The sequence below is a fragment of the Callorhinus ursinus genome, unplaced genomic scaffold (genome assembly GCF_003265705.2).
Source record: "Callorhinus ursinus isolate GAN/ISIS: 27379988/994484 unplaced genomic scaffold, GSC_fseal_2.0 scaffold21, whole genome shotgun sequence".
Classification (NCBI taxonomy): domain Eukaryota; kingdom Metazoa; phylum Chordata; class Mammalia; order Carnivora; family Otariidae; genus Callorhinus; species Callorhinus ursinus.
The window spans coordinates 6,316,368-6,340,799 of record NW_027397083.1 but is presented as its reverse complement, the minus strand read 5'-3'; the positions used below and the strand labels follow the sequence as shown (position 1 = coordinate 6,340,799).

Genomic DNA, 24,432 nt, shown 5'->3' with positions numbered 1-24,432 from the left:
TGGATTAAGACATCATTTTGCAAGGCAAGCACCAAAAACCAAACAGACGCCCAGCCCTCCCTGGCGATACCACGAGAGGCTCCCTTCCCCCACGCCGCACCCCGACCCCAGAGACCCCGGTGCGCCAGCCTCCCCAAATTAGACTATGTTAACAAACCATTACGTGTTCCAATTAGCGTGGCGAGTGAACCTGGCTGGCTGAGCAGGGTAATAACACTCTCCTCTTCCCGCTAACAGGCTGAGGCACATTTCCCCAGGAGGAAAGAGCCGAGCCGGGCTCCCCTCTGTCTCTGTTGGAATAATGAGATCCAGCCTCCCGACCCAGGCCGGCGGAAGGCTCCCTGCCATCTGGGTCTGTGGCCACCCTGGAGGAGGCTTCCTTTGGACCAAGCAGGAGGAAGGGAATGAATGATGGAACGAAGCTAGCATTATTGTGTGTTATGGGCACAGGTAGAGCCTGTGCTAGGATCTTCTACCCGGGATAATGCTTTCTCAGTTGAGTTGTGGGTACCCACAGGGCCTGGGGCACTCTTCCCCGAGCCAGGAGGTACCCAGACTCTCAGGATTAGCCCTGTATGACCTAATAGAACATCCGCACTCCTCGAATATTTGGAAAGCAATACCTTGTTTTCTATATTAAAACAACTGTGGATATATTTTGAAATGAAATGCCATACATATGTGATATGATATATGATATATCTATAAATCATGAATCTGTGAGGTAAACAAGAGATTTGCAGGCAATTTTGCTCTCTCACTTTCTTCTCTGGGCTGGGTCCCCAGATTTCTAGGTATGTGGAGGTAACGAGATTTCTTCTGTAGCCGCTGCAAGAACTGGGGAGTAAGAGTTTGTAAGGTTCTAAGCCATAGCGTAATGCTGTGTGACGTTGGCCAAGCCCCTACACCCTCCTGATTCTCTTATCTCTGAATGGCACCATGGCAATGGTAATAACACGTCCCCAAGGCCAGGATCACAGTATGCAATCTGGGCAGTTGCAGAGCCGGGTGGGTTAGGGGGTCCTACACTGAGAAAGGCCCCACACTTGGTTTAATGCTCTTCTTATTGCCTCTTGAACTTCTTAGCTTTGGAATAAGAGATTCCTCATTTTTACTGGGTCCCACAAATTATAGCTGGTCCTGCACCTTTTGATGGATTTTTAGCAAGGGTTAGATCAGAAATTTGTGAAAGAGGCCCACACAGAGATTCATTCCTTCCTCCCTTCCTTCATTCCTGCCTTCCCCAAACATCCACTGAGCACTCACACTGTGGCAGGCCCTGTACCGGATGCTGGGATTCAGCAATGAACCAGGCAGACAGAGTCACTGCCCTCCTGCGTTCAAAGGAAGGGGAAGGAAGATAAATAACAGGAACAACAAAGGGACAGACAGTGACTAGGGAGAGAGACTATTTTAGGCTGGTGGGGAGAGGGGATGGGGATGGTCAGGAACGGTCTCCCTGAAGAATTTGACCAGAGACCTGAGTGAAGCGAGGGATTATGACTTGTGGAATAGCTGAGGGAAAGAGGGTCCCGGGCAGAAGAACCAGCAGGTGCAAAGCCCCTGAGGTAGGAATGTGCTTGCCCTGTGGAAGAGACAAGTATGGCTGTCGTGGGGTGAGGGAGAAGGAGGGTGGTTGGAGATGAGCCCAGTGATGGGGGCCGGGGGCTTATAAACTGTTGTGAGGATTGTTGACGGGAGTAAGTAGATGACAAGGGGGTAGAGGATTCCTTAAGCCAGAGCTCTTGACCCTGGGTCAAGGGACGAGGGGTAGCCTCAGGGCCAGGTCTCTGCTGTTGGTGAGGGATGGCTCCTCTCTTAGCTCTCTGCCTCCTCTGACTGACAGGAACCCTGATGGCCTCCTGCTCCATCCTGGCCCCGTCAGCCAAGCCTCGCCCAGGGGGAGAAGCTGGGAAGGAGAGGGGGCAGTAGAGGGAGAAGCTGCCTACATTTCTGGAGCCCCCACATCGCTGGCCCATCATGCAATCCTGGGCCTGCCACTGCCGGGGAAGGCCAGTCCCCTCTGGGTGCAGCCGGGCAGCTGAGCGTCCCTGCTGAGGTTGCACCAAGGATCCCTAAATCTGTATTGCAGAGAGAACCCTGACCTTAAAATGGGGTGAGTTCATTGAAAAGTAGCAGAGAGAGGCCTGGCTTTCCAGTTCACATATCCAAGGTATCCATACCTCAGAAGGTTGTCGAAGGCTTCACTGAGGTGCGTGTGAAGATACGTGGAGCCCAGCCGTGGGAGGGGACCCTCCCTGGGGGCCCCTGCCGCATGCCGGGCCTGCTCCTGAGTATTACCCCGACTGGGGTGAGGCCCTACCTGCCCCCGGGGGGCACACAGCGAGGAGGTGGCTTATTCCCATCCGTCACCCCTCATCCCTCGGGTAATGGGATCCAGGTTCTCTTTGGGGTTTATCCCTTACTGGAGCATCTACCTTAGAAAGCCCGATATGATGCCTCTACGGGAGACCCGTTTCCCACAGACTCTCTTCTCCAACATTTGCTATTCACAATTACACCAAGGAAGGAGCATCCAGTGGGTAACGGCCTCAAGCACAGCTCAGAATCATCTTCCCGACGCTCGGGATAGCTACGGTGTAGTCCTGCTGCTTGGGTCCTCCTGGACGTGACCTAGCTCTGCACGTGTGGTCAGGGCCTGGTGGCCCTGAAGTCACCTTAGAGGGGCACAGACAGGAAGTGACTTGCTCAAGGTCACATGGAGCCTAGGACAGCCTCCTTGAAAAGCCTGCTCTGCATGTTCCCCCCACCCCCCGCCCCATCCCCATGTGGTCCCCTGCCCCATGAACAGGGACTGCTGAGGCTTCCTTTCTTAATTACTGGGCTGCCATGGGGAAATGAAACACCTGCCAGGTTCTTCCTTTTCCCAGCAAGGAGGCGCCCCAGGACCCCCTCCTCCCAGCAGGGCCCCAGCAGACCTGAGGTTGCCTTGGGCAAGCCAGCTTTGTAGAAGGGCTCACACATGCAGAGCCTCTAAATTAACTGTGGCCGCCGCCTGCAGGGGGTTGGGGGGTCACAGTTCCAGGGCAGCGTTAGGGGATTTATGTCCAGGCCCCCAGCGAGGTGTGCTTTTGGAGATGTGTTGCGGCTGACGTAAGCAGGTAGCCTTCCACCTCCCCAGAGTGTGTGTGTGTGGGGGGGGGGTGCGTGTGTACACGTGCGATCACTTTTAGACAGGGGACAGAGAGCAGACAGAGGCAGAGACAAGACTCTACGATGGAGAGGCAGAGGGTGGCCGTAAAGTCGGAACCGGCACCCAGATCGCTGGACCAAGGACACACCTTTTATCCTTACCTCCTCAGAAATTGCAAAAAAGGCAATGCGCCTTTGATCTGAGCCCGGCCTGAAGCCCCTTCCCAGGACCCTTGCCCCTGCCGTGCAGAGGACACATGGGTGGCTGGCACACCCACTGTGTGTGCTCCGCAGGGTAGCCCCAGTGTGCACAGAGCGCGTGGGGCCTTCACCGCCACGCCCATGCACCTTGCGACCCAGTGGCCGTAAGGGGTGAGACCCCCTCTCCTCTGCCCCTCGCGTGCTTGTTTCAGCGAGCCTTCCTAAACCCTGACCGCTTTATTCTGCTGGCCTTTGTGAGCTCTGAGGCTGCAGACTGGGCTGTGTTTACACGTTTAAATGATGGGGTCTGCTCGTCACATGTTCGGACCACCATTTCCATTCCTAAAAGGACAATACCTGAATCCTTTCAAGCCGGAAATGGAGCCCAGGACCCCTAGATGTGTGCTTAGCATTGGCCCTGGGAGCCATGAACCTGGCTGGGGGCCCAGGCTGGCCGGGCAAAAGGTGTGGCTTCCAGAGCAATGATAGTTCGGCTCCAACTTCTCAAGAGCTTTCTCATGTCTCAGGCAGAGTGGTCTCATCGGCGGTCGCATGACCATGAGACTACATGGTCCACAGAGGCTCAGAGAAGGTAAAGCCGCACGCTAGTGAGCGGGAGAGATGAGTCCCCCCTGTCACTCTGATGCCTCTGGCCACTCCCCAGGCTGCCTCCCCAGGGCAGCCCACGGAGGACAAGTAACTTGCTCGAGAGTATGCTGTTCGCTGGTGGCAAAGCAAAGCCTAGATCCTGAGCCCCCCATTTTCCCCTCTTTTCTGGAGAACTAGGTTTGCCCCACCAGCTCTGAGACGTCTTAGACACCCTCTGATCCCACATGCTGGAACTACCTGCCTGGGTTCTAATGCCAGCCTAAGAGCTGTGCAACTCTGGCCAAGTTACTCCACTTCTCTGTGCCTCAGGTTCCCCATCTGTAAAATGGGCATAATAACTGTGCCCACTTCATAGACTGTTGTAAAAATTACATGAGTTAATCATACGAAGTGTTTAGACCTATGCTTGGCACATAGTAAGCGCTCTGTGAATCCTAACTCATCATTGCCATCATCAATGCCTTCCTCCCTTCCCTGGGGATGCAGAGGCCATGACTGGCTCAGAGTTGGCCACACCGTCCACCAGCCTCTCTGCCCCTTCTCACTGCTGTTGGGCCTTACCAGCAGAGGGAGGAGGCCTTCCCAGGCACAAGAGGCTAATCAAAAGGCTCATCCTTGGCCTATAATAGGCTCTGCCTTGGTCATCTGCCATTCGTTAGAACCACGGAAGACCTGCGGCAGGCAGGCCCACCAGGGCTGGCCGGACATGGTGTCTCCATGTGCCAGACTCAGCAGTAGCAGGGCCAAGGTCAAGGGCTCAGCCTTCCTGGCCCTCTGGCAGCCCTGGTACAGGGGAGCCCCCGTTCCAAAGAGCGCTTGACAAAGGATGCATTCCAGGATTCAGACAGGGCAGAAGGGCCAGGCCCTGGCATCAGAGGGTAACCAGCTCCAACTCCTCCAGCCCCTTCTGAGGGAAAGCTCCCCCCAGGGCTGTTCAGACCCTGGCATGCCCCCCTTACCAGCTGCCAGGGGCACAGCCAGAGCCCTGCCTGCTGTGGTTAACTTAGCCTCCCAGCCAGGGTTTGCTGATTGCTAAGGGCACTGCCCCCCACCCACACGGGCCCCCTTAGACCCTCCCCATAAGCTGGGGAGGTGCTTCCATCTTTATCCTTGTGTGCACAGTGAAGCCGCTGAGGCTCAGGGAGGTGTTGGGAATTGGCAGAAGCTGCACAGCCTGGACACAGGGCTGAAACCCAGTTCTCTGAACACCCGGTTCTGTTCTCTCCCGTTCTCTGCTCCCTGCACAATAGGGGGAACCACATTCACTTCTAATCTGCTGCTTTGACTCAGGGTCACTCCCTAAATACTCCTTAGGGCGAGGGCTCCGCAAACCACCATCAGTGAGCCAAATCCTGTCTCGTCTTTTTTTGTAAATAAACTTGTGTTGGCCCCCAGCCATGACCATTCCTTTACATGCAATCTGTGGCTACTTTCTCCAACAAAGCAGAGTTGAATCAGAGTTGTGACAGAAGCAACATGTCTGTAGAGCCTAAAATATTTACCTGGCTCTTTAACGAAAAAGTTGCCACCTCTGCTCCAGATGAGTCCCTGGCAGATCCCCTCCTGTCCCCTTCCCTAGGTCTCCCATCCTGCCCAGCACCAGCTCACGGGAAGAGCACAAGGTAGGGATTTCTGTCCCATTGGGTAGATGGGGAAACCAGGACCTGAAGAAGTTTTATTTTTCATTATTATTATGTTGTCAGAAGGAAGTAGAAATCCTCTCCTGGTGCTCTGTAAGACCGAATACTTGCTCATCCCCAAGGTTTCCGGGCGGGATTGCCAGCATCTTTCCTGGCCTGGAAATAATATTTGGTGGAGTTGATGACCAGGCTTCTGGGGAGGATGGAGGATGTCTTCGTTCCCCTTTGTCTGAGCCCCCACCCCTCCTCACCCCCTGTCCCGGTCTCCACCCAAGTCCAGCCCTTTCCCTCCCCCACCCCTGACCTGCATCCTTTAAGACCTGCATCCTAGGAGCAGCTGGGATGATTTTTTATGGGGAGGAAAGAAAACAGGGCTCTCTGACTCCTGCCTGTCCATCGGCTCAGGCCCCACCCCAGATTTTCCTTTGATTCATTTCCTCGCAGGCTTTTCTTAGCCAGACAGGAGCTCTGACATGGTCTCTCTCGGTTTTTCTGTTGTTTGCCCTCTAGAACTTGAGCTGCAAATACCTGTAGCATTCCCTTTATGGGAAGGGGTTATGGCCTCCCTAATTCGGGCCAGGTGACTAGACTCAGTGCAGTTGCCCTGGGAAGACCCAGTGACTCTAATATTTATTGCCAAGCAAATGTAACTGGGGCAGTGACCCCCATCGACAGGAGGCTAGGAGGGGGAGGGAGCAGACAGTTCCTGGGCCCTGGGGGGGGGGGGGGTTGCGGGGGAGTTCAGGGATTCTTGCCCTGGTGAGTGAGAAGGAGAGGGAAGCCTCACCCCTCTGCCCCAGTACAAGAAACCTGTTAACTCAGGGTGGGGAAGCTTCGGGATCACCCAGGATAACCCAGCTTTGAGGGGTCTCCCCTCCATGCTGCACCAGGCATCACATAGGCAGGATGGAAGTGAGCCAGAGCCGGTGAAGTCCCGGTGAAGTCCCCTCACTGAACACAGCCTGAGATACAAGGAAGCTCAAGACCGAGAGGAGAGAAGTGAAATTGACATGACATTGACAGCAAACTGGGTCACTGAAGCAAAGGTGAAATCAGCAGCCCAAGGCAGGGCACAACAACTGGGATGGAAGCCCAACTTGAACAGTATCTGTGTCATCTCAAGCAAGCTCCTTAACTCCTCTGGGCCCTACTCCCCATAAATTAAAATCATCTCTGCCCTGCCTTGCTGGATGGTTGTGAGGATGAAGCAAGAGGGTAAGCTTAGGAGGGCTTTGGGAGCTGTAAAGCAGGGTATTGAGGGAAAGCGTTGTGCTGTGATTAATGTCAAGCGGGATGGAATTTGCTTAGATGCCAGGAGGAACTTCCCTACTTGAGGAGACATCAGAATGAAGTCATGGGGTTTATCCTCCTTACTGAAGATATTTAAGAATAAGATCAGATCGGTTTGCCTCTTCCAGCTATTCTTGATGTTGGCAGAGGCTCGGACCGGATGACTTTGGATGTCTTTTTCCTGACACTATAGTTAGTTCAATCAGGTGGAAGGTGCCCAGTGGCCCTATCTGTGAGTGTGTGTGTATATGTTTGTACATTTGTCTGTGCACGTGTGTCTGTCTGTGAGCATATGTCTGCGTGGCTGTCACGTTGCAGTCTATGTGGGTTTATGTGCATGTGGCTTGTGTGTAGAGCAAGTCAATGAAAGCAAGCCTCAAGCTGACTCATCTTCATTGCTAAGTTGTTGGAAGAATTTCCTCTTGCCATCCTATCCAGCTGTGGAGGATGTGGACAAAACGCCAGGGCAAAAAAAGAAAAGGATTTTAAGTTTGACTTCAATTAATTAACTTGTTTTTCTTATACACGTTTCTGAATGTGGGGTAAGAAGAGCTAGATGATGGGCGCCTGGGTGGCTCAGATGGTTAAACGTCTGCATTCGGCTCAGGTCATGATGCCAGGGTCCTGGGATCGAGCCCCGCATCGGGCTCCCTGCTCAGCGGGGAGCCTGCTTCTCCCTCTCCTTCTACTGCTCCCCCTGCTTGTGCTCTCCCACCCTCTCTGTCAAATAAATAAGTAAAATATTTTTTTAAAAATTAAAAAAATATATTAAAAAAAAAAAGAAGAAGAGCTAGATGAAGAGTCCTGGCTCCGGAGTGGACTGTGGAGGCCTGATTCCAGCCTCCCCCGCTTACCTGTGATCCTGGTGTCTTACTTCCCCTCTTGGGGCCTCAGCAGCTTCCACATCTGTAAAATGAGGGTAACAGTGCCTACCTCCCAGTGTCGTCGTAAGGGTTAAGTGAATTAGAACACGCAAAGCCCTTAGCACAGTGCCTGGCCCGTAGAATGGACTTCATACATGCTAGCCGTTGCTGTTACGAGTTTAAGCAGCACTTCAGGCCCTGGCTCCTGATAGATGGAACAGAAAAAGCACCGGCTTTGGAGCCCACTGCCTTGGGTTCAAGTCTGCCGCTTAGCAGCTGTGTGTCCTGGGGCCAGTCACTGCACGTCTCTGATCCCACTTTTCTCAGCTGTGAATTGGGAATACTAGACCTGCCCCATAGGATGATAGTGAGGTTCAAAGGACAGAAGGCAAGAACTTCACACGGCGTCCACTGTACAGTAGGCCCTTTTGAAAAAATCAGTTTCTCTTGTCCACCTGCAAAAGAGAACCACCCCCCCTGTCACCTCCCCCCATTACCCCTACTGGTGGAATTCTGGGTCTCACCCGTTGCCTGGGTCCCAGTCACAATCTGTGTTATCCTGTGGGACATTAGGGGCAGCCACAGCCTGGAGCCCTCAGCACCCTCCTCTGCGTGGGAGGTGGGGGGCCTCTTTGGAGGAGTTGCCAGGGCTCCCCCACTCCTTCCCTCCCCGCCTCCGGGGCTCAGACCTGTGCCCTTCCCTGCCCTGTTCCCAGGCCCCCTTCATACCCCAGAAGTCATTAAATATTTAAATCCAGGCTGTGCAGCGAACCAGGTTGCCCCAGCAACAGCCCTGCATATTTTGGGATGGATTACCAAGTCTTTCAAAGGGTCTCTTGCAGCTCCAGGCTCTGAGGGTGGATGAAATGTGGGAAAGGAGGGAGGGCCGGGGGCTCCTACTCCCCACCGAGGCTTAGAGATGCAGTTGGCCGTGGAAACAGCGGAAGGACTCAGAGTTAGAGAGAAGGCAGGCAACACAGAACTTCCTGGACTTGAACCCAGGACTCAGGCCTGCGGGCTTCTCTTCCCCACTGGTTCTGTCTTGTGTGGTCTAAGAGCCGGTCAGCCAGGAGGTGCTCTAGCACCTAGCACTGTGCCGTCTGGGGTCTGAAGCCAGTTGGGCCACTGTGGGATGCTCACTCACCTTCTCTGAGCCTCAGTGTATTCCCCGGTGACTTGGAAATGATTGGCCCATTAAAGGTGGTGTTGGGGACAGTGCTCAGCACCGTCCCTGGCACGTGGGAAGCAGGAGCAGTTATTAGATCAATAATATTCCAACCAGTACCCTGTGTGTCTCCTGAAGGGACTCAGAGGAGGCAGGTGACATGGCTCTGGCCACCAAGGGCTTATGTCTCGTGGGAAAGGGCCAACAACATGTTCAGACAACATATCGGGTGTCCTCCTTCCCTGTCCCTTCCTATCCTGGAGCCAGCATCCTGTGGCTGCTGCCATGGCCACATTCACCTTTCCCGTGGGCTTTCCCCAGGCGGAATTTTGAGGCCACCCCCAGCATGTGCCACGGCTGCCCCCGATGTGTGGCAGGGAGCACGCAGGCTGGGGGTCTGGTCGATGTCATCCAGCCCTGACTGGGCGGTGTGCCCTTGGACGGGTGTCCTTGGCTACTGGATGGGGGTGACCTCCTTTCTGGAGAAGCCTCCCTCCAGCTGGCATAGATGTGCTAGAAAACCATAAGGATGGGCTGTTCTCCCAACACTTCATCCTGTGGGTGCCCCTCAGGAAGCGAGCCTGATGAAGACGCCGGGCCTGCAGGCTCCTCCTGGTCTGTGTGTGGACTCTGCTCCTTGAAAGCGACTCGGGGCTGGGGTGGGTGGCCGAGAGGCCCAGAGCACCCACCCCTGACCAGGGGACACCAGCCACTCCCCGAGCACCTCCTTCCCTGTATTCAGTTCTGTCTCAGATCTCTGGGGGAAGCAGAAGAGATGCTCCCGCCCACCCAGCCCCAGGTTCTGTCCAAAGGCAGGAGGGTTTCCAGAGAATTAAAATCTCTTGTCTGCTCCCTCACTGGAAGGCTGGCTTTCTTTCTCATCTGCTTGGTACCCACACTGTCTCCCAGAACCCAAGTGTCCTTGTCATAGCCCACAAGGATGTCCCCTGGGACCTGGGAGCCTTGTTTGCTTAGAATGTCCGCTCATTTCCTCCACCCGCCTCCCTTTCCCCGGGTCCCAGGGCTGGCAGTCAGGGAACCTTTCCCTGAGGCTCAGGGAGGCCTGAGGACGGGGCAGGATTGGCTTTGGGAGGAGGGCTGGCATTGGCACTCTGCCCTGCCCTTGTCCCTCCCAGCCCTTGGATTCTGGTGTCCTGAGGCCAAATCTTGTACCCAGTGCACTGAATGACACTCTCTGCTCATGCCCAAGTTCAAATTGGTTGCCTTGCCTTCAGCACCGTGACCGTGGCAAGTGGAAGTCTCTGCAAGAAGGCGCAGAGCCTTTTTTCCGCAGAGGCCTTTGCAAACAGGCCGTCGGAGCGCCAAGGCGGGAGGATGGACCCGTTGTCCTGTGTCTGGGATGAGCATCTTCTGTGGCTTCAGTCCAGCCCAGGTCCATGGAGGGAATGGGAAGTATGCATTGTGGCAAGGGTCACTGGGGGCATCAGCAGGCCCAAAGTCCCTATGGCCGTAGCTCTGGAAGACAGGGCAGAAGGACAGTAACTCTGCTTTGTCCTAACCATTCTTCCAACCTACTGTGTGACTTTGGGCCAGTGACTTCACCTCTCTGAGCCTCAATTTCTTCACTGGTGGATCCGGAGCGCCCAACTCCCGGGTGGTCGGGAGGATTCACCGAGGTGGTCTGTGTCTCGTCTTGTCAGGAGCCAAAATAAATTCAGATGTCAGTCTTGGGAGGCTGCCTTGGGTCGGGGAAGAGCAGCAGACTTAAAATCAGGAGCTCCTGCTTCCAGCTGTGCTGTGTGACTTTGGGCAGGACCCTGTCCCCCTCTGGACTTCAGCATCCGCTGTGAAAAGAGAGATTTGGAGGTCACCTTCCCTAAGGCACTTCCTTCTTTGAAGATTGTCTGATGGAAACAGGCCCATGGTAGTCCTGGGACAGGGGAAAGGGTTGTGGCAGGGACCCTCAAGATGGGACCTTCCTAGACCTGCAGATCAGACGTTCTGTGCCCTCGACATTCACGACTCTGTGAGTCTGGGGGGCAGGGGAGGCTGTCTTTTAGGATCCCATTGCATCCCTGGCAGGCTCTGCCTGGTTAACCTTCACGGCGCCACCCCCAGGAGCCTAATTAGATTTAAGCCCCCGCTCAGCTGTGTCCATGTCCCCGTGTCCGCGCCATCACCAGGCACGCCAGGATTTCGGGCCAATTGCTTGTTTACGAGACTGTCTGTCTTGGGAGGAGGCCCAGCAGGCACGGCCAGCAAGCAAATAATTCCTCCCCCCTCAGCTTTGAACCTGGTGGCAAGAGTCATTTTAATCCCGACAAGCCTCTGCCTCGTGCGTGTCCTGATGAAGGAAAACAAACACAGGGCTCAGAATCCGGCAAACCTGGTGTCGGTTCTGGCTCTGGGACCTTTCTAGCCCCGTGGAGCCTTGGTTTCCCGGGCTGTGAAAGGGGATCGTCTATTTTGCTAAGCTTTTTGTGGGATCGAGTAAGATCGCTCTAGGTGAGCACCCGTGACACAGCGCCTTATCATGGCCCTGTGCTCCCCGCACCCCGGCCCCCCAGCATCGAGTGCCCCCTCCAGCCCCGCCCTTGCTTCTTGGGGCTGGCCCAGAGTACTTGGTTGGGATGGCTGTTAACACTCCTCTCCAAGTGTGGGGTTACGGCTCGGCACTAGATTTGAGTGAGTCCTTGCGGGAGGAAAGCCATCGGTGTCTGTGCCTTGGCCCATGCCCAGGGCTGGCACGAGCAGGGGCCTGGCGTGCAGGGAGGAAGGAACTGGGTGTGCAGCCACCAAAGCCCTGTTAGCCCCATAGGTCCCCCCCCCCCCCCACCCCCGGTTGCAAAGACTCTGAAAACCCCCGTCTTGCAGGTGAGGAGACGGATGTTCAGGAGGCCGACTGGCCCAGGTCTTGCAGCTTGTCGGGGCAGAGCCCTGCTGGTGGAAAGCCAGGTTGCTGGAGGCGTGGTGGCTCCAATGGGACCCTGAAGGCTCTGCCCTGGCCCACAGCGCCCTCGCCTGGCTGGGGCGCTTGCAAGACACTTCTGGGCTCTACCCCAGCCCAGACCTGCATTTGCTTCCTCCCATGGGGCTTCTCCATCGCTCCTGTCCACCTGCCTCCTTCTCTCTCTCTCCAGAAAGTATGCCCGGGGGCCGAGGGCAGTGAGAGTAAAAGGAGTGATTTATGAACTGAGCTGTTCTTCTTAATCAGAGAACCCCTCCCGGGCCTGCATTGTGCAGATGGGATCTAACTGCCATCTGGGGCGGTGGGAGGGGCGAGGTTAATAAAGCTGTCTGGCCCAGGCAGGGGCCTGCACAAGAGAACCCCGAGGCGCTGCGTGACTTCACCCGTCTCTGCCCCTCTCCGGGCCTCAGGGCCCCCATCTGTCAAGGCATGGCAGGATTGGGTCATCCCCCAGGGGCCTCCAGGTGGCACAGGGGGAGGATGCTAGCTGGCTCCCTGGGAGTCGGCCTGGTTGCCTGATTCAGGATAGAGCAGCCCTGGGCTGGAAATTTTGGAGCCCAAGGCATAGCTCTTCCTCTTTCGGGTGTCCTCTCCGTGGGCTGGTGTCTTGTCGGGAGCTCTGATCTGGAGTCCAGCCGGCTTATGCCTGAATCGTGGCCGTGTCTGACTAACCATGTGAATAAACTCGGGCCAGTTCACTACATTCTCTCAATTTCAGCTGCCTCATTTGGGAAACAGGTTAATAAGGGTACAGACCTCGTAGGCGAGGAGTACATAGGAGAGATGCTTAGCAAACCCTGCTCCATGGTTAACACGCAGTACGATGAGTTACCATTAGGGTCGGTTATCACAAAATAGTAGCAGTTAACTTGAATTTGGGGCCACATAGGGGAAAGATGTTTATAGCTATCCCCACCAAGCCATTTGCGCAGGGTTCTCCCCCATGCCCTCCTCCACTGATGGCTCCACTTATTTCCGATATATGATGTTACTGGTAATACTGGCTCCCCATAAGAAAAGCACTTTGCAGGGTTCCAAGGGTTTTCATATCATATCAGTTAATTTCATGTGTTTCATACCATGAATTTTTTTTAAAGATGTATTTATTTATTTGAGAGAGAGAGTGTGAGTAGGGAGAGAAGCATAGGGAGAGAGAGAGAGAGAGAGAGAGGGAGAGAAACTAAAGCAGACTCCAGGCTGAGTGCAGAGACAGACTTGGGGCTCGATCCCAGGACCCTGAGATCATGACCTGAGCTGAAACCAAGAGCTGAAACCAAACCGACTGAGCCACCCAGGCGCCCCCATATCATGAATTCTTACAACTACATTTGACTTTGAAATTGAGGATCACAGTTTTCAGAGGAGAACCTGGCATCTCGGGGAGGGTTAGTGACTTTCTAGAAGAAGGTCTCAAGGGAGCTGGCCAAGGCAAGTGCTGTCCCAGCTGAGGTGGGGTGCATATGGCAGGCATCCCCTCGGCCGCCCTTTGCCAGCTTCCCCTTAACGCAGATCTTTGCTGGGTCAGGAAACGGGAGCCAGGCCATGACTGGGGGAGCAGGAAGGACAAAGAGAGATGGGAGGTTGTTCAGGGCAGTTGGAACCCCAAAGAGGGGTAAGCTCGTTTCAGCCCAGGAGCTGGCATACAATGGGGCAGGGATATCCAGTAAAGAGGGAGCGGGCAGATGCCAGACAGAGTTCAGTGCCTCCTCCTTGTCACTGGACGGGCCTTGTGTGCCCCCGGGGCCTCTCGTTCCAGCCTCAATGTCCAGAGGAAGATGGGTCGCATCACACTCAGGACAACTGCCAGCCTGAGATGCTGGGCAGGGCTGGGCTGGGGCAGGGGAGAAACATGGATAGGAGAAAACTGACTCCTCCCCACTTCCCTGAGCCCCGCGGGGGGCTAGGCATGGGGTACAGCCCCTGAACTAGAATTGGGGCTCCTTTCCCTAACCGCAGAGACCCTACCTCTAGAAAGGAGCCTGAGTTGGCTTCCTCTCGCCCTGTGAGCCATCCCTGGACAAAGTTCCAGCCCAGAGCCTCTTGGACCTTACCTGGACCCACGGGGTTTCTCCCTGCTCCCCCCACTCCTTCGTGCCCCCCCTGCTGGTTGTGTCCTGCCTGGTAGGGGCCAGGGTGCACAGAACCTCCCCTCAGCCCGAGGGCTGATTTCAGGGGATTCATCACTGTTTAGGCCAGATGGGGCTGGGCATCTGCCCCCCCCCCTTCCTGGCTCCCAGTACAGCTTTTCGGACGCCTTGCCTGGGATCTCCTGGGATCTCAGGAGGATGCTCAGCTTTGCCACTTAACATCGGTCAGTCACCGTTTCCTTCTGTAAAATGGGCCGATAGCCCACGAAGCAAGGCTGCTGGGAGGATGCAGTGTGATCCCACATGGGCGGATAAAGCACTTTCTCTCAGAGCTCGTTCTGATCCGGATTCGGGGTTTGCATTCCGGCTCCCAGGCATCCTAGCTGTGAGATGCTGGACAAGCCATTCTCCCTGCCGGGCTGGGCTTCCTCTCGGTAAACGGCCGTGCCCCTGTGAGCCCTACTTCCAGGTGTCGTGAGCATTCAGGGAGCTCACGTGTGAGCATGTAGCCCAAAGCTCTCTGCAGCAGATCCAGAGGCAGGCGATTGACGAGCCTGCCACGTGTGTGTGTGTGTGTGTGTGTGTGTGTGTGTGTGTGTGTTCAGGCCAAATAGGGGTACGGGGGGCCTCAGTGAGCTCTCAGGAGGGAGGCCCCTTCTCCTGCCTTTCCATCTGCCCAGCCTCGCCTCCACGCTTCCTCAAGACTTGCTCCCCTTTGCCGCCCCTTCCCCGAGAATCCCCCCCAACTGCCCCCAGTGGAGTAGAGTTACACCCGTGGACAGTTAGTCCTCCTTTCTGCGGGTCCCCAGTCTTATCGTCATCCCTTTCTTTCCTCCAATCTCCTCCACCGCCACCACCTGACACAGAGGGTGAGCTTAGATGCATCCCCGGTTCCTAACACGGCACCCAGCACACAGTAGGTGCTCAATACGTGTCTCCCGAGCAGATGCATGGGTGGATGGAGAGGAGTCTTTTGTCCACCACCCCTCCACTGATATGAACGGGAAGGAATCTCATCTGGCACCCGAGACCCCCATGTCTCCCCCTTCCTCCCCATGAGAATGCCCCCCACGGCCCAAGCTCCTCACTGTTCCAGGCCCTCCTAGCTCAGGACCAGGCCGTGGGCTTTCCCAAAGGTGTGGCAGAACACAAGCCTCCATCTGGGCCCATTTGAAGGCTGAAAGCAAGCCCTCATTTCCGCGGCTGGGCTCTGGCTCCCTATAGGAGCCTTCTGGCAAATCCTTCTGTGAGGGGGAAGCAACACTTTCCAGCATCCAATTTCTCCCTTGGGGCTGGGGGTTGAGGAGCACGCCCCTGCTGGCACTCTCCCGCCTGAGGCCTCCCTGCAGATGCCCAGGTGACATCCAGGTGGCATCCAGGTGTGTGGCTCACCAGGCCCGCTGCCTCCTCACAGTTCCTCAGCCACATGCGGTCTGTCAGCACAGACGAAGCCCGTGCCAGAAGCCGAAAGTCTCTTAAAGCTGTGGTTCCCCACACAGCTCCTGGGAGGACCCAGGAGCTGCCATCTGGGCAGAGGGCAGGCGGCCCGTGCAGGCCTCCCCAGCTGGAGTGGGCCCAGATGCTGAGAGCTTTTCATTAGTGCTAATGGACCCAGATTAGCAAGGCACTTGCCCTGTGTGCATCCTTAGGGCAGGTTTTCATAAACAGCTTCTTGAGCTTGGCGGCTCCTTACTGACTTCCTATAGTAATTGGATATTTTCTCCTTCTAGGACAAGCTGGGCCGATAAAAGGATATACAAGAGCCCCTCTGGCCGGGAGATTCTGTGCTGACACGCAAAGAACTGCCCAGGTGACAAGTCAGCAATTGGCGCCCCCCCCGCTCCGTGTACCTCTGCCCTCTCCCCTGACACTGCCCTGCCTCAGTTCTTTCTCAGTCTGTCTGTCTCGACCCACGTCACTTCCTGCTGTCTGTCTTTCTCCGTCTTTCCCTCTCTTCCGGACTGGTCTTTGTTTCTCTGATTCGCGAGATCTGCACTGTTCTCTGTCTCTGTTTCTCTTTTCCCACTATTCATTCATTCAGACCTATGAGTTGAGGACCCACTGTGTGCCAGGCACTGCTCAGGACACAAGGAATAAGGCAGTGAACGAAACAAGTCCCCGCCTTTATGAAGCATGCGTTCTAACAAGGGAAGATACATGCTACCAACATAAACAAGCACAAGACCGAGCCTGGAGTGTATTCCCAGGCCCCTGACGTGGCCTTCAAGACCAGGGTGCTCGGCTCACATCCATCACTAACTGGTTTGCTGACTTGGCTGCACCCCCTTTCCATTTCTCAGCCTGTTTTCTCATTTCCAAAGTGAGGGGGCCCTACCTGCTCATGACCGAGAACTTCTGTTACGGAAAATACTGGTATCATAAATTACACAAGCACCGGCTTCTAAGCCACTGGTGACGCAAAGAGTAGTGTCAGAGAGAAGTTTCCCTTAAATCCCCTTAAAGCTCTGAACCACCGGGTTTTGTTGTACGAGAAATAGTCGCTTGCATCTGGGAGTCACGTTGTACGACGAAACACCCATCTGTGAGCCCAGAGCCGTCACTTGGCCAGGTGAGGGGACACCATGATAGGCATCACGACAGGAGCCTTGAGACCATGAGATCCAGGGCAGCAGTCCCCCCTCCACCCCCATGCTCACCCTGGGACAGACCCCTGCGCGGAACCTCAGCACCTAGCCGGCTCCCCCACACGCTTTCCCCGTGCACGGGGGGAGTTGAGCTCACATGAAGTCGACTCTGCCTGCAATGTTGACTCCTGCATTTCATCCCTCTGGGCCCCAAGATTTAAAGGATTTTATCTACCAAACAGTGCTGCCTTTACCGAGTCATTTCCTAGGTATACATTCGAGTTTCTCCTGCATTTTTTGTACCGCAAAGTCATATATACCTGGAGGTTAGAGCTTCTGAACAACCCAAGAAATAGGGTCCCCAGCCTGGGGTGGTTTAATTGCCCCCAAAACCCAAGATACTTGCCCCTTGAGCCAGCTGGTGGTGAGCGAGTGGATGATTTCTGAGGTGTTCTTTGCAATCCTGAAAATAGCTTTAGGAGATTGCCCGTCTCAGGGAACCCAGTTTGAGAACCACTCTTCCCACTCAGAAATCCTCTGCATCAGAATCCTCCCCTCTCTCCTGGCGCGGGGAACTTGGCCAGTGTATTGGTGTCCGAGAGAGTAGGGGAGAGGAGCCGCCTCATGGCGGGGCCGCAGGGAGGGAAGAGGGACGGAGCCGCTGAGTGCCTGGCGTGACATGAGATGCCCTGCATCTAGTCACATTCGATCTTCAGCCCACACGATTTCCTGAGGAGGTCAGCGTTCCTGGCCCCATTTTGCAGACGTGAAAGCAGAGGCCCAGGGAAGCTGTGTGTTTGTCCGAGGTCATGAGGCTGGAAAGTGGAGGGGGCCAGGGTCCCCTCCGGGTCCCTGTCAACTCCAGGGATTGGGCAAACCCCAGTGGGCCTTTCACCCCGGGCCCAGGGAGGGCGTATCATTTCCCTTCAGCAGAGAGACCTCCATTCCTCCTTCATAAGTGCCTTTGAGCATCATTTCTGAGAAACAGGACCTCCTGGTCTCAAGATTCTTCTCAGCCCACCTTCCAGAGACTATCTATGTCCCCACCCTCCTTAGAGGTAGATTAGGGAACTGGGCTGTGATTCACTTAACTTCCAAAAGGCTCTGTGGGTGAGTGGCACTCTCAGCCAGATCCAGGCAGGGATTGGGAGGGGGGTCCCCTGGTCTGTCCCTCTTGTCCGGCCGTTTGGCTAAGGAGGTGTATCCCACACTCAGAAACGCCTGATGGCAGGTGGAGCGGGCTGGCATCGGTCTTGTGACTTCAGCCTGGCAGTGGATGATGGCCCAGAAGGCTGATCGCCCTGAACAGGGAGAAATGAGGTACCAGTGGAGGTATGAAGACAGGCCTGCGTTGTGGAGGATGGATGAAGGGGGCGAGGGAATTTGCACTTATCAAAAATGATGATGAAGAGTTGTGGCTCCAGATGAAGACAAACGTGGGTTCAAATCCTGGCTGAGGCACTTCCGTGCTGTGTGACCTTGAATGAGTGATGGCACCTCTCTGAGCCTCAATTCCCTGGCCTCATAAGTGGAGATAATGTTACCTCTACCCTGGAGCTTTATGAGGATTGAGACTGGGCATGTTCCTTGGCCCGTGGTAAGAATTTAAGACCTGCCAACAGTTACTAGCTGTTGCTAGTGTTAGCTGCCACGTGCCAAGCCCTGCGCTCCGTATTTTCCATGCATTATGAGGAAAGCATTATTTTTATACTAATTTTAAAGACAAGGAAACTCAGACGCATGCAGTTCAGAAACTTGCCCCCCGCCACCAGCTAAGCCTAGCAGGGCTGGGATTTGATCCTCGGTCAGGCACCAACACCCTCTCTCCACCCACACCCCTTACCCTGGAGCTGGAATTGGGCCTCTGGGTCTCCATCCTCCCTCCAGCTCCCATCATCCGTTTTTCTACCTGCTTCACCTTTGAGGTTGTCAGAGGCTCTTCTTCCCAGAGAAACGCTCCTTTTACTGCATTTGTCCAGGAGCCCAGCACTCCACAAGCTACCCCTTAGATGTAATCGGTAACGAATGTGGTACGTGATAAATACAGGTAGCCCGTTTATGAGCTGCCATTTATTATGCCCCTTAATTGCTACAAAGCCAAAGCCAGCTGAAGCCAGATCCTGCCCTGGAGAGCACCTTGGCCTGGGTGGGCCAAGGAGGGGGCCACTAGAGCCTGGCCTCTCGCAGACTTCCAGCATCTTAGTGGGGCAGTCCCTTCTGCCCTCCAAAGGCCCATCCAGTTCAAGCCTGATGGAAGGAACTGACAAGTCATCAAACTGCTCCATCATTTTGCAAAACAAGATGCTGAGGCCAGAGAGAGGAAGTGACTCGCAGGGCAGGAGACTCGGGCTCTGGACTCCCAGTCCAGTGCTCCTTCTGCCCTTCTCTCTACCTGAAAGCTGCCCCGGGACCAGGTGGAGCACAAGATCTGGGGTGGGCTGAGCAGCATGCTTACAAGCCCTGGGATGTTGGGCAGGTCGCTTCCCTTCCCTGAGCCTCAGTGTCCCCATCTGTACAACGGACAGTGCTTCCCACTTCATGGGGTCATTGAAAGAGTCAGGGCAGGCACTTCGTGGAGGTGGCATGTGGCTGTCAAGGAGTCAGTGCTGTATAAAGATTCTTTCCTGTGCTCTTCCCCGTTTCCAAAGAGCGCCGAGTCTCAGCAGACATGTGGAGTTGAGTCGGCCTGGTACCAAAAGGAAAGGGGGTCAGAATGCAGCACCTATGCTTCAGGGCACTGTCCTGGGGTCCTGAGCTCAGGGCGAGCAGCGGCCCAGGGAGGTCCGTACACCTGCCGGGTTGGTGTGGCCATGGGGAAGAGCTGTCCACCCCGCTCCAGGCCAGTGCCGTCACTGACTTCTCACCACAATGCGCGATGTGGGCCCTCAGTGCCCGTTCTTGCAGACGAGGAAGCTGAGGCTCCCAGAGGTTGGGTCATTTGGCAAAGACATAGCTGTAGAAAGATGAAGAGCCAAGATTGGAGCCCAGGTGTGTTCAGCTCCAGAGCCTGTGCTCAGAGCCACTGTGTTTAGATGCAGGTGAGATGCTGCTTCTAGAAGGCTAGAGCTAGAGGAAGGGCGTGGCTGGTAGGTGGGCGTGGAGATGGCCTCCTGGGGAGCTGCTCTGGAGGCAGGGAGCCTGGGCTGAGGGCTGATGGAGGAGACAGAGATGACCCACGGCTAAGGGTGAGGGTCAAGATGGTCAAGAATGGGTGGGCACGGGCGCGGACCAATCAGAAGGCAGGCTGGCTAAGCAGCCGGCTGGTCAGACCTGGGGGTCCCCACCGAATCTCAGCCCTTCCACTGCCCGCCGGGAGGTTGGGTCTCGGGACAAAGGAAGGGACAGGTCCTCCCGATCCTGCCTACGCGGGGCAGCTCTAGGCTCTCCAGCCTCAAGAAGCTCTGGAGACAAAGAGAGGCACGTGGGGCATCAGAAGGAGTGACGTGGGGCCTGTCCTCACTCTGGAGAGGGCACGGCAGAGAGAGGAAAGGAGGAAGTTGGGAGCCCCTCTGCTTGTGTGGATCCTCAGTCCCCCTCTTTCTAACTGCTGGGGTGCGGGGGACACAAGGACGCCACGCACGCAAAGCCCTTAGCCTCGAGCCAGGCTTCCTGCCCGTGCTGTTTAATTACCGCTTGCTAGGTGGCGGGGCTTTATGCAGTCCAGACCACGTACCAATCCCTGCTCTGTCCCTGGAGGAGGGCACAGCTGCCATCCCACGCCTCCAGGAGCTCACCAGAACACTGGCTGATGACGTAATGCTACACCGTGTGCGGGGAGGCAGGGGTGGAGATCAGCAGTGGCCATGGGAGCTCTTGGGCAGATAGAGACAGGATGGGGGGTGTCGGGGATGGAGGTGATGCCTTGAGGGATGGACAGGAATTAAGTGGGAAGGGAGGAGGTGGAAAGGCAGTCCGAGCAGAAGGGATCAGGCACCAAGTGAGCTCCCGGGACTGTCCTTTGATGTTGGCGATGGGGCAGAAGTGTACCAAAAGGTGGCCGTGAGAGTCTTGGAGGCCCTTGCAGTCCATGGTTAGGGGATGGCTGGTCTCCTGTAGGGGCCAGGCGGTTAGCAGGGGCCTGATGTGCCTCGTAGAAAGGCCCCTCGGGGGGCCCTGGCTGGAAGGGGAGTGGCTGGAGGTAGGGAGACCCCAGGCCAGGGCTGAGGCCACATCTGAGTGAGAGAGGAAGCCAGGAGCAGGACTGAGGCTGGAGGCGCTTGAAGGATCCCTGAGATGGAGTGGATGGCGTCACCAGGTTCTAGCTTTGGAGGCAGATGACATTTCATAAACTCAGGCCACAGCTTAGTGGAGGAAAGAAGACACACACACACACACACACACACACACACACACACACACAAACTAGCCTTTGTTCTTCCAAATTAGACCGCCTGGGTTCAAATCTCGGCCTTACCACTCACCAGCTGCAACCCGGGCAAGTCGCCTGGCCTTTCTCGGCCTCAGTTTCAGTTTCCTTCTCTAGAAAATCGGGATGATGATTGTACTTATCTCATAGGTTTCTGTGAGTTAATACATGTCTGGTGCCGAGGATAGAGCCCTGCACCTACTAAATGCTCAATGTTATTATTCCCAGGGGTGGCGACCCGCCAGGTGACTCCAGGAACCCTGTGTTCCCCTTCTCCTCTCACCCAAACTAACAAAAGACCTTGGGCCAGGTGCCTCCGGAAGGACAAAGGCTTTGAGCCTGGAGCCCTCAGTTCAAGTTCACTCCCTGATTTTCTTTTGGAGTGGCCTTGGGTTCATCACTGTGTGGCCTGATGCGCTGGTTTCTGCCACCCAATAAAATAAGAAAGCGCATCTGGCCTGGGTGCTCTGTGCCCTGCCTGGGTGTCCCCTGCTCAATCAGCCAAGCCAGCAGGAGCCGAGGAGCCGGGCCATGTAAGGAGGGAAGCCCTCGGGCCCCAGGGCCCTTGGCTGCCTGACCCAGCACCTTCCTCATGGACTCCCAGGTGCCCGAGCGGTGCCATGGCCACTGCCCAGCGAAGGTCAATGCTTGGCACACTAGCAAAAACCACAAGAAGAGGAGATGAGAAGCACCAGACTTTCCTGCATGCCCTTCCCCAGCGGCGGGTTCTGCCTGTGCTTTTCTCCCCATGGATTCGAATGCACTTTTAAAACCCTCTAGCCTTGACCAAAATGCCACGTGGGGCTGGTCCTGTCATCTCCAAGTGGAATGAGCCAGGAGTGCGGGAGGCGAGCATAGCCCTGGCCCCTTTGTTCCTTAGACTATGAGGCCTTCCTTGCTGGGGAGGGCATCGGGTTATGGTCTGGGGTGGGGAGGGGACAGATTTGCTGAGTGCCCACCGTGTACCAGGCACGGTGCATGGGCTTTGGTGTTAGATCTTAGCATTGCTTCCTACATGCTCTGTGGCCTTGGGCAAATCCCTTAATCTCTCTGATAATCACATACTCCTTGCCACAAACTGAGCCCAGCTCTCTCTGGAGGGAGGATGGGAAACCGTGGAAAGTAATGAAGCACCATCTTCCCTACATTCGACCACGTCCAACACAAAGTGTCCTCCCAGGACCCTTTGCACCACACCCTGTCACGGAAGTGCAGACCACCTGCTGGGGTCACCTGGAGAGGGACTCAGGCCAGGCTGAGCTGCAGCCGCGCCCCTCACCAGCCCAAGTCGCTCCCGGGGCCGTCATGAAGAAAGTATGGCAATATTGACTGCTGAGTATGGACGTGACCATGTGCTTGAGGTCTGACTCGTGAGAGCAGATGCTGCTGTCCGCTAACCCCGGGGACGCGGAAGGGCTGCATCTTGTTGGCTTCAAGCCCCAGTTCTTGGCACCCAGTCGATACACAGTAAATGTTGGCTGAACGGAATTGTATGCAGTGACTCACTACCAGGGGCATACTTTTAGGTAGAGACGGGGAAGTCTCCTTAGGTAGGTGGGATGCCGTACGTCTCATGATGGAGGTAGTCAGGGCATGGGGAGGGTTTGGCCTCAGGAAGGGGGCTTGGGCCCCTAGGTAGGTGCCCGCCCCCCCTTTCCCCTGTGACACCCGTCCACTGGCACCATGGAACAGCCCTGGGCTGTCCTGCAAGCTGGAGGGCGTGTGGGGCGGCAGGAAGTTTGTAAGGCCCGGATTCTGATCCTGTTCCATGACCTTGGCAAGTTCCTGAAGGCTCTGAGCCTGGGTGGCTCATCTGCCCAAAGGAAGGCTCACCTCTGCAATCAAGCCCTGTCTCGAGGCAGCCCTGCTGAACACTTGCCACCTGCTGGACGTCGTTCTAAGCATGTTACCGCATTATTTCTGTGAATCCTCACAATACGGCTGGGAGGAAGCTTCTGTTTTTAATCTCCTTTCTCAGGTTGGAAAGAGCAAGATTCAGAGAGGTAGAGTGATTTGCCCAAGGCCACACAGCAAATGAATGGTAGAACTGGGCTTGAACCCAGGCAGGTTTGCTTCCCCGAGTTCTCACTCCTAACTCTGGCCCCCTGAGGTAAAAAGCTACGTCCGAGAGAGGTAATTGTTACCGGTCTCCCTCTTCCTTCACGGGCTGGGCTGCAAGGGCAGGGCTGACCTCGGGGAAGCCCCGTGGGGGAGGGGCAAGGGTTCTTTCTAGGTGGGGTCCCCCAACAGGGAAACTGAGGGGCTTGCTGTCTTATAGGTAGAACACCATGGAAGGCGACTGTCTGAGCTGCATGAAGTATCTGATGTTTGTTTTCAATTTCTTCATATTTGTAAGTATTGCTGGAGCAAGCCTGGGGTCTCCCTAGGCCTCTGCTGGGTGGGCAGAACAGACCGTGGCTGAGAAATAGGCACACCGGGCTGAGTCCTGGGGGCAGGAGAGGGACCAGTGCCAGAAGCAAATCTCCCCGCCCAGCCAGAATTTCCCAGACGAGAGGCCGCCGATGGTGCCCGCCCCACTCCGCAGAGCCCAAGGTCACAGGGGAGATGTTTTGTACCAAGGGTAGGGGCCTTCATCCTGGCTGCTGCCTCAGGATCCGACCCCTGGTGGAGGGCGGGAGAGAAGGAGGGGAAGGAGAAGAGGGCAGCCCAGACGAGCCCCACTCAACCCTGAGCCCCAGGGCAGTTGCACGCCCCCCGAGCTGGCTGGGCGGAGCTGCTGTGACCACCCGATGTAATCTGAACCCTCTCAGGGGCTGGCAGTACCCTGGGTTCAAAGCCGGCTCTGCGTCTTACCCGCTGTGTGATCAGAAACACAGTTCACCTGTCTGAGCCTCAGGATCTTCATCCCTTCATTACCTACCTCAACAGGTGTTTTTGAAAACTAAGCAAGATTGGTTTAGGAAGTGCCTGGAATGTGCCAGCACTGGCTAGCTTAGCTCCAGCCTCGGCTGGCCTGTGGATTCTGTACTTGAAAGCACAGCTCCAGCTCCAGTGTCCCCACCTGCAACGGGGTTGCGTCCCCTTGGGCAGCTCAGTCTGAGCCCTTGAAGCAGCCCTCAGCACACAATTGTTGAACCCCAAAACCTTAAGAGCAATGAGGAGGGGGGCAGCTTTCACCAGAGCTTTTGTAAGGGACGGAGGGGAAAGGCAGTGTCCAGCACAGGGTGACCATGGGCCCTCTGTCATCAGCAGTCCCCGCTGGCCTTCCCTTTCTCTCCCACCAATGCTGGGTCCTTCTGGCCTCTCCGCCGCTCCCCTGCCCCAACCCCTGTACCTAAGAATATTATCTCCTGCTCCGAGCCCCAGGCCGTGCAGTTCTGCCCACCAGTTTGCAGACCCCTCTCAGACACCCAAAGCTCACCGGTTTGCTCTTAGCCGCAGCCTGGCATTGCTGGCCCGTGCCTCTGGGGGACCTCTGGGGGACCTCTGGTCCTCCCACTACACAGGGATTTCAGACACTTCACCCCATTCAAAATCTGGATGAGGCCAAATTGTTCTCCTGTTCTTCTCCCCACCTGATCTG

General features: G+C 55.8%; 1 protein-coding gene across 6 annotated transcripts in view; it reads left to right on the top strand.

Annotated features, from left to right (window-relative positions):
- The window catches only part of TSPAN18 (tetraspanin 18), a 180,762-nt gene that overhangs the window by 139,420 nt on the left and 16,910 nt on the right, over positions 1 to 24,432 (top strand). For 5 of the 6 annotated variants that reach the window (XM_073904717.1, XM_073904720.1, XM_073904716.1 and 2 more), the window contains 2 exons: positions 15,668 to 15,747; positions 23,167 to 23,239. In XM_073904717.1, coding sequence (XP_073760818.1) covers positions 23,177 to 23,239 — 63 coding nt within the window. In that variant the 5' untranslated portion in view covers positions 15,668 to 15,747; positions 23,167 to 23,176. Of the gene's footprint in view, positions 1 to 1,538; positions 1,569 to 15,667; positions 15,748 to 23,166; positions 23,240 to 24,432 lie in introns of those variants that run through there. The other variant, XM_073904719.1, reaches the window with a different exon arrangement.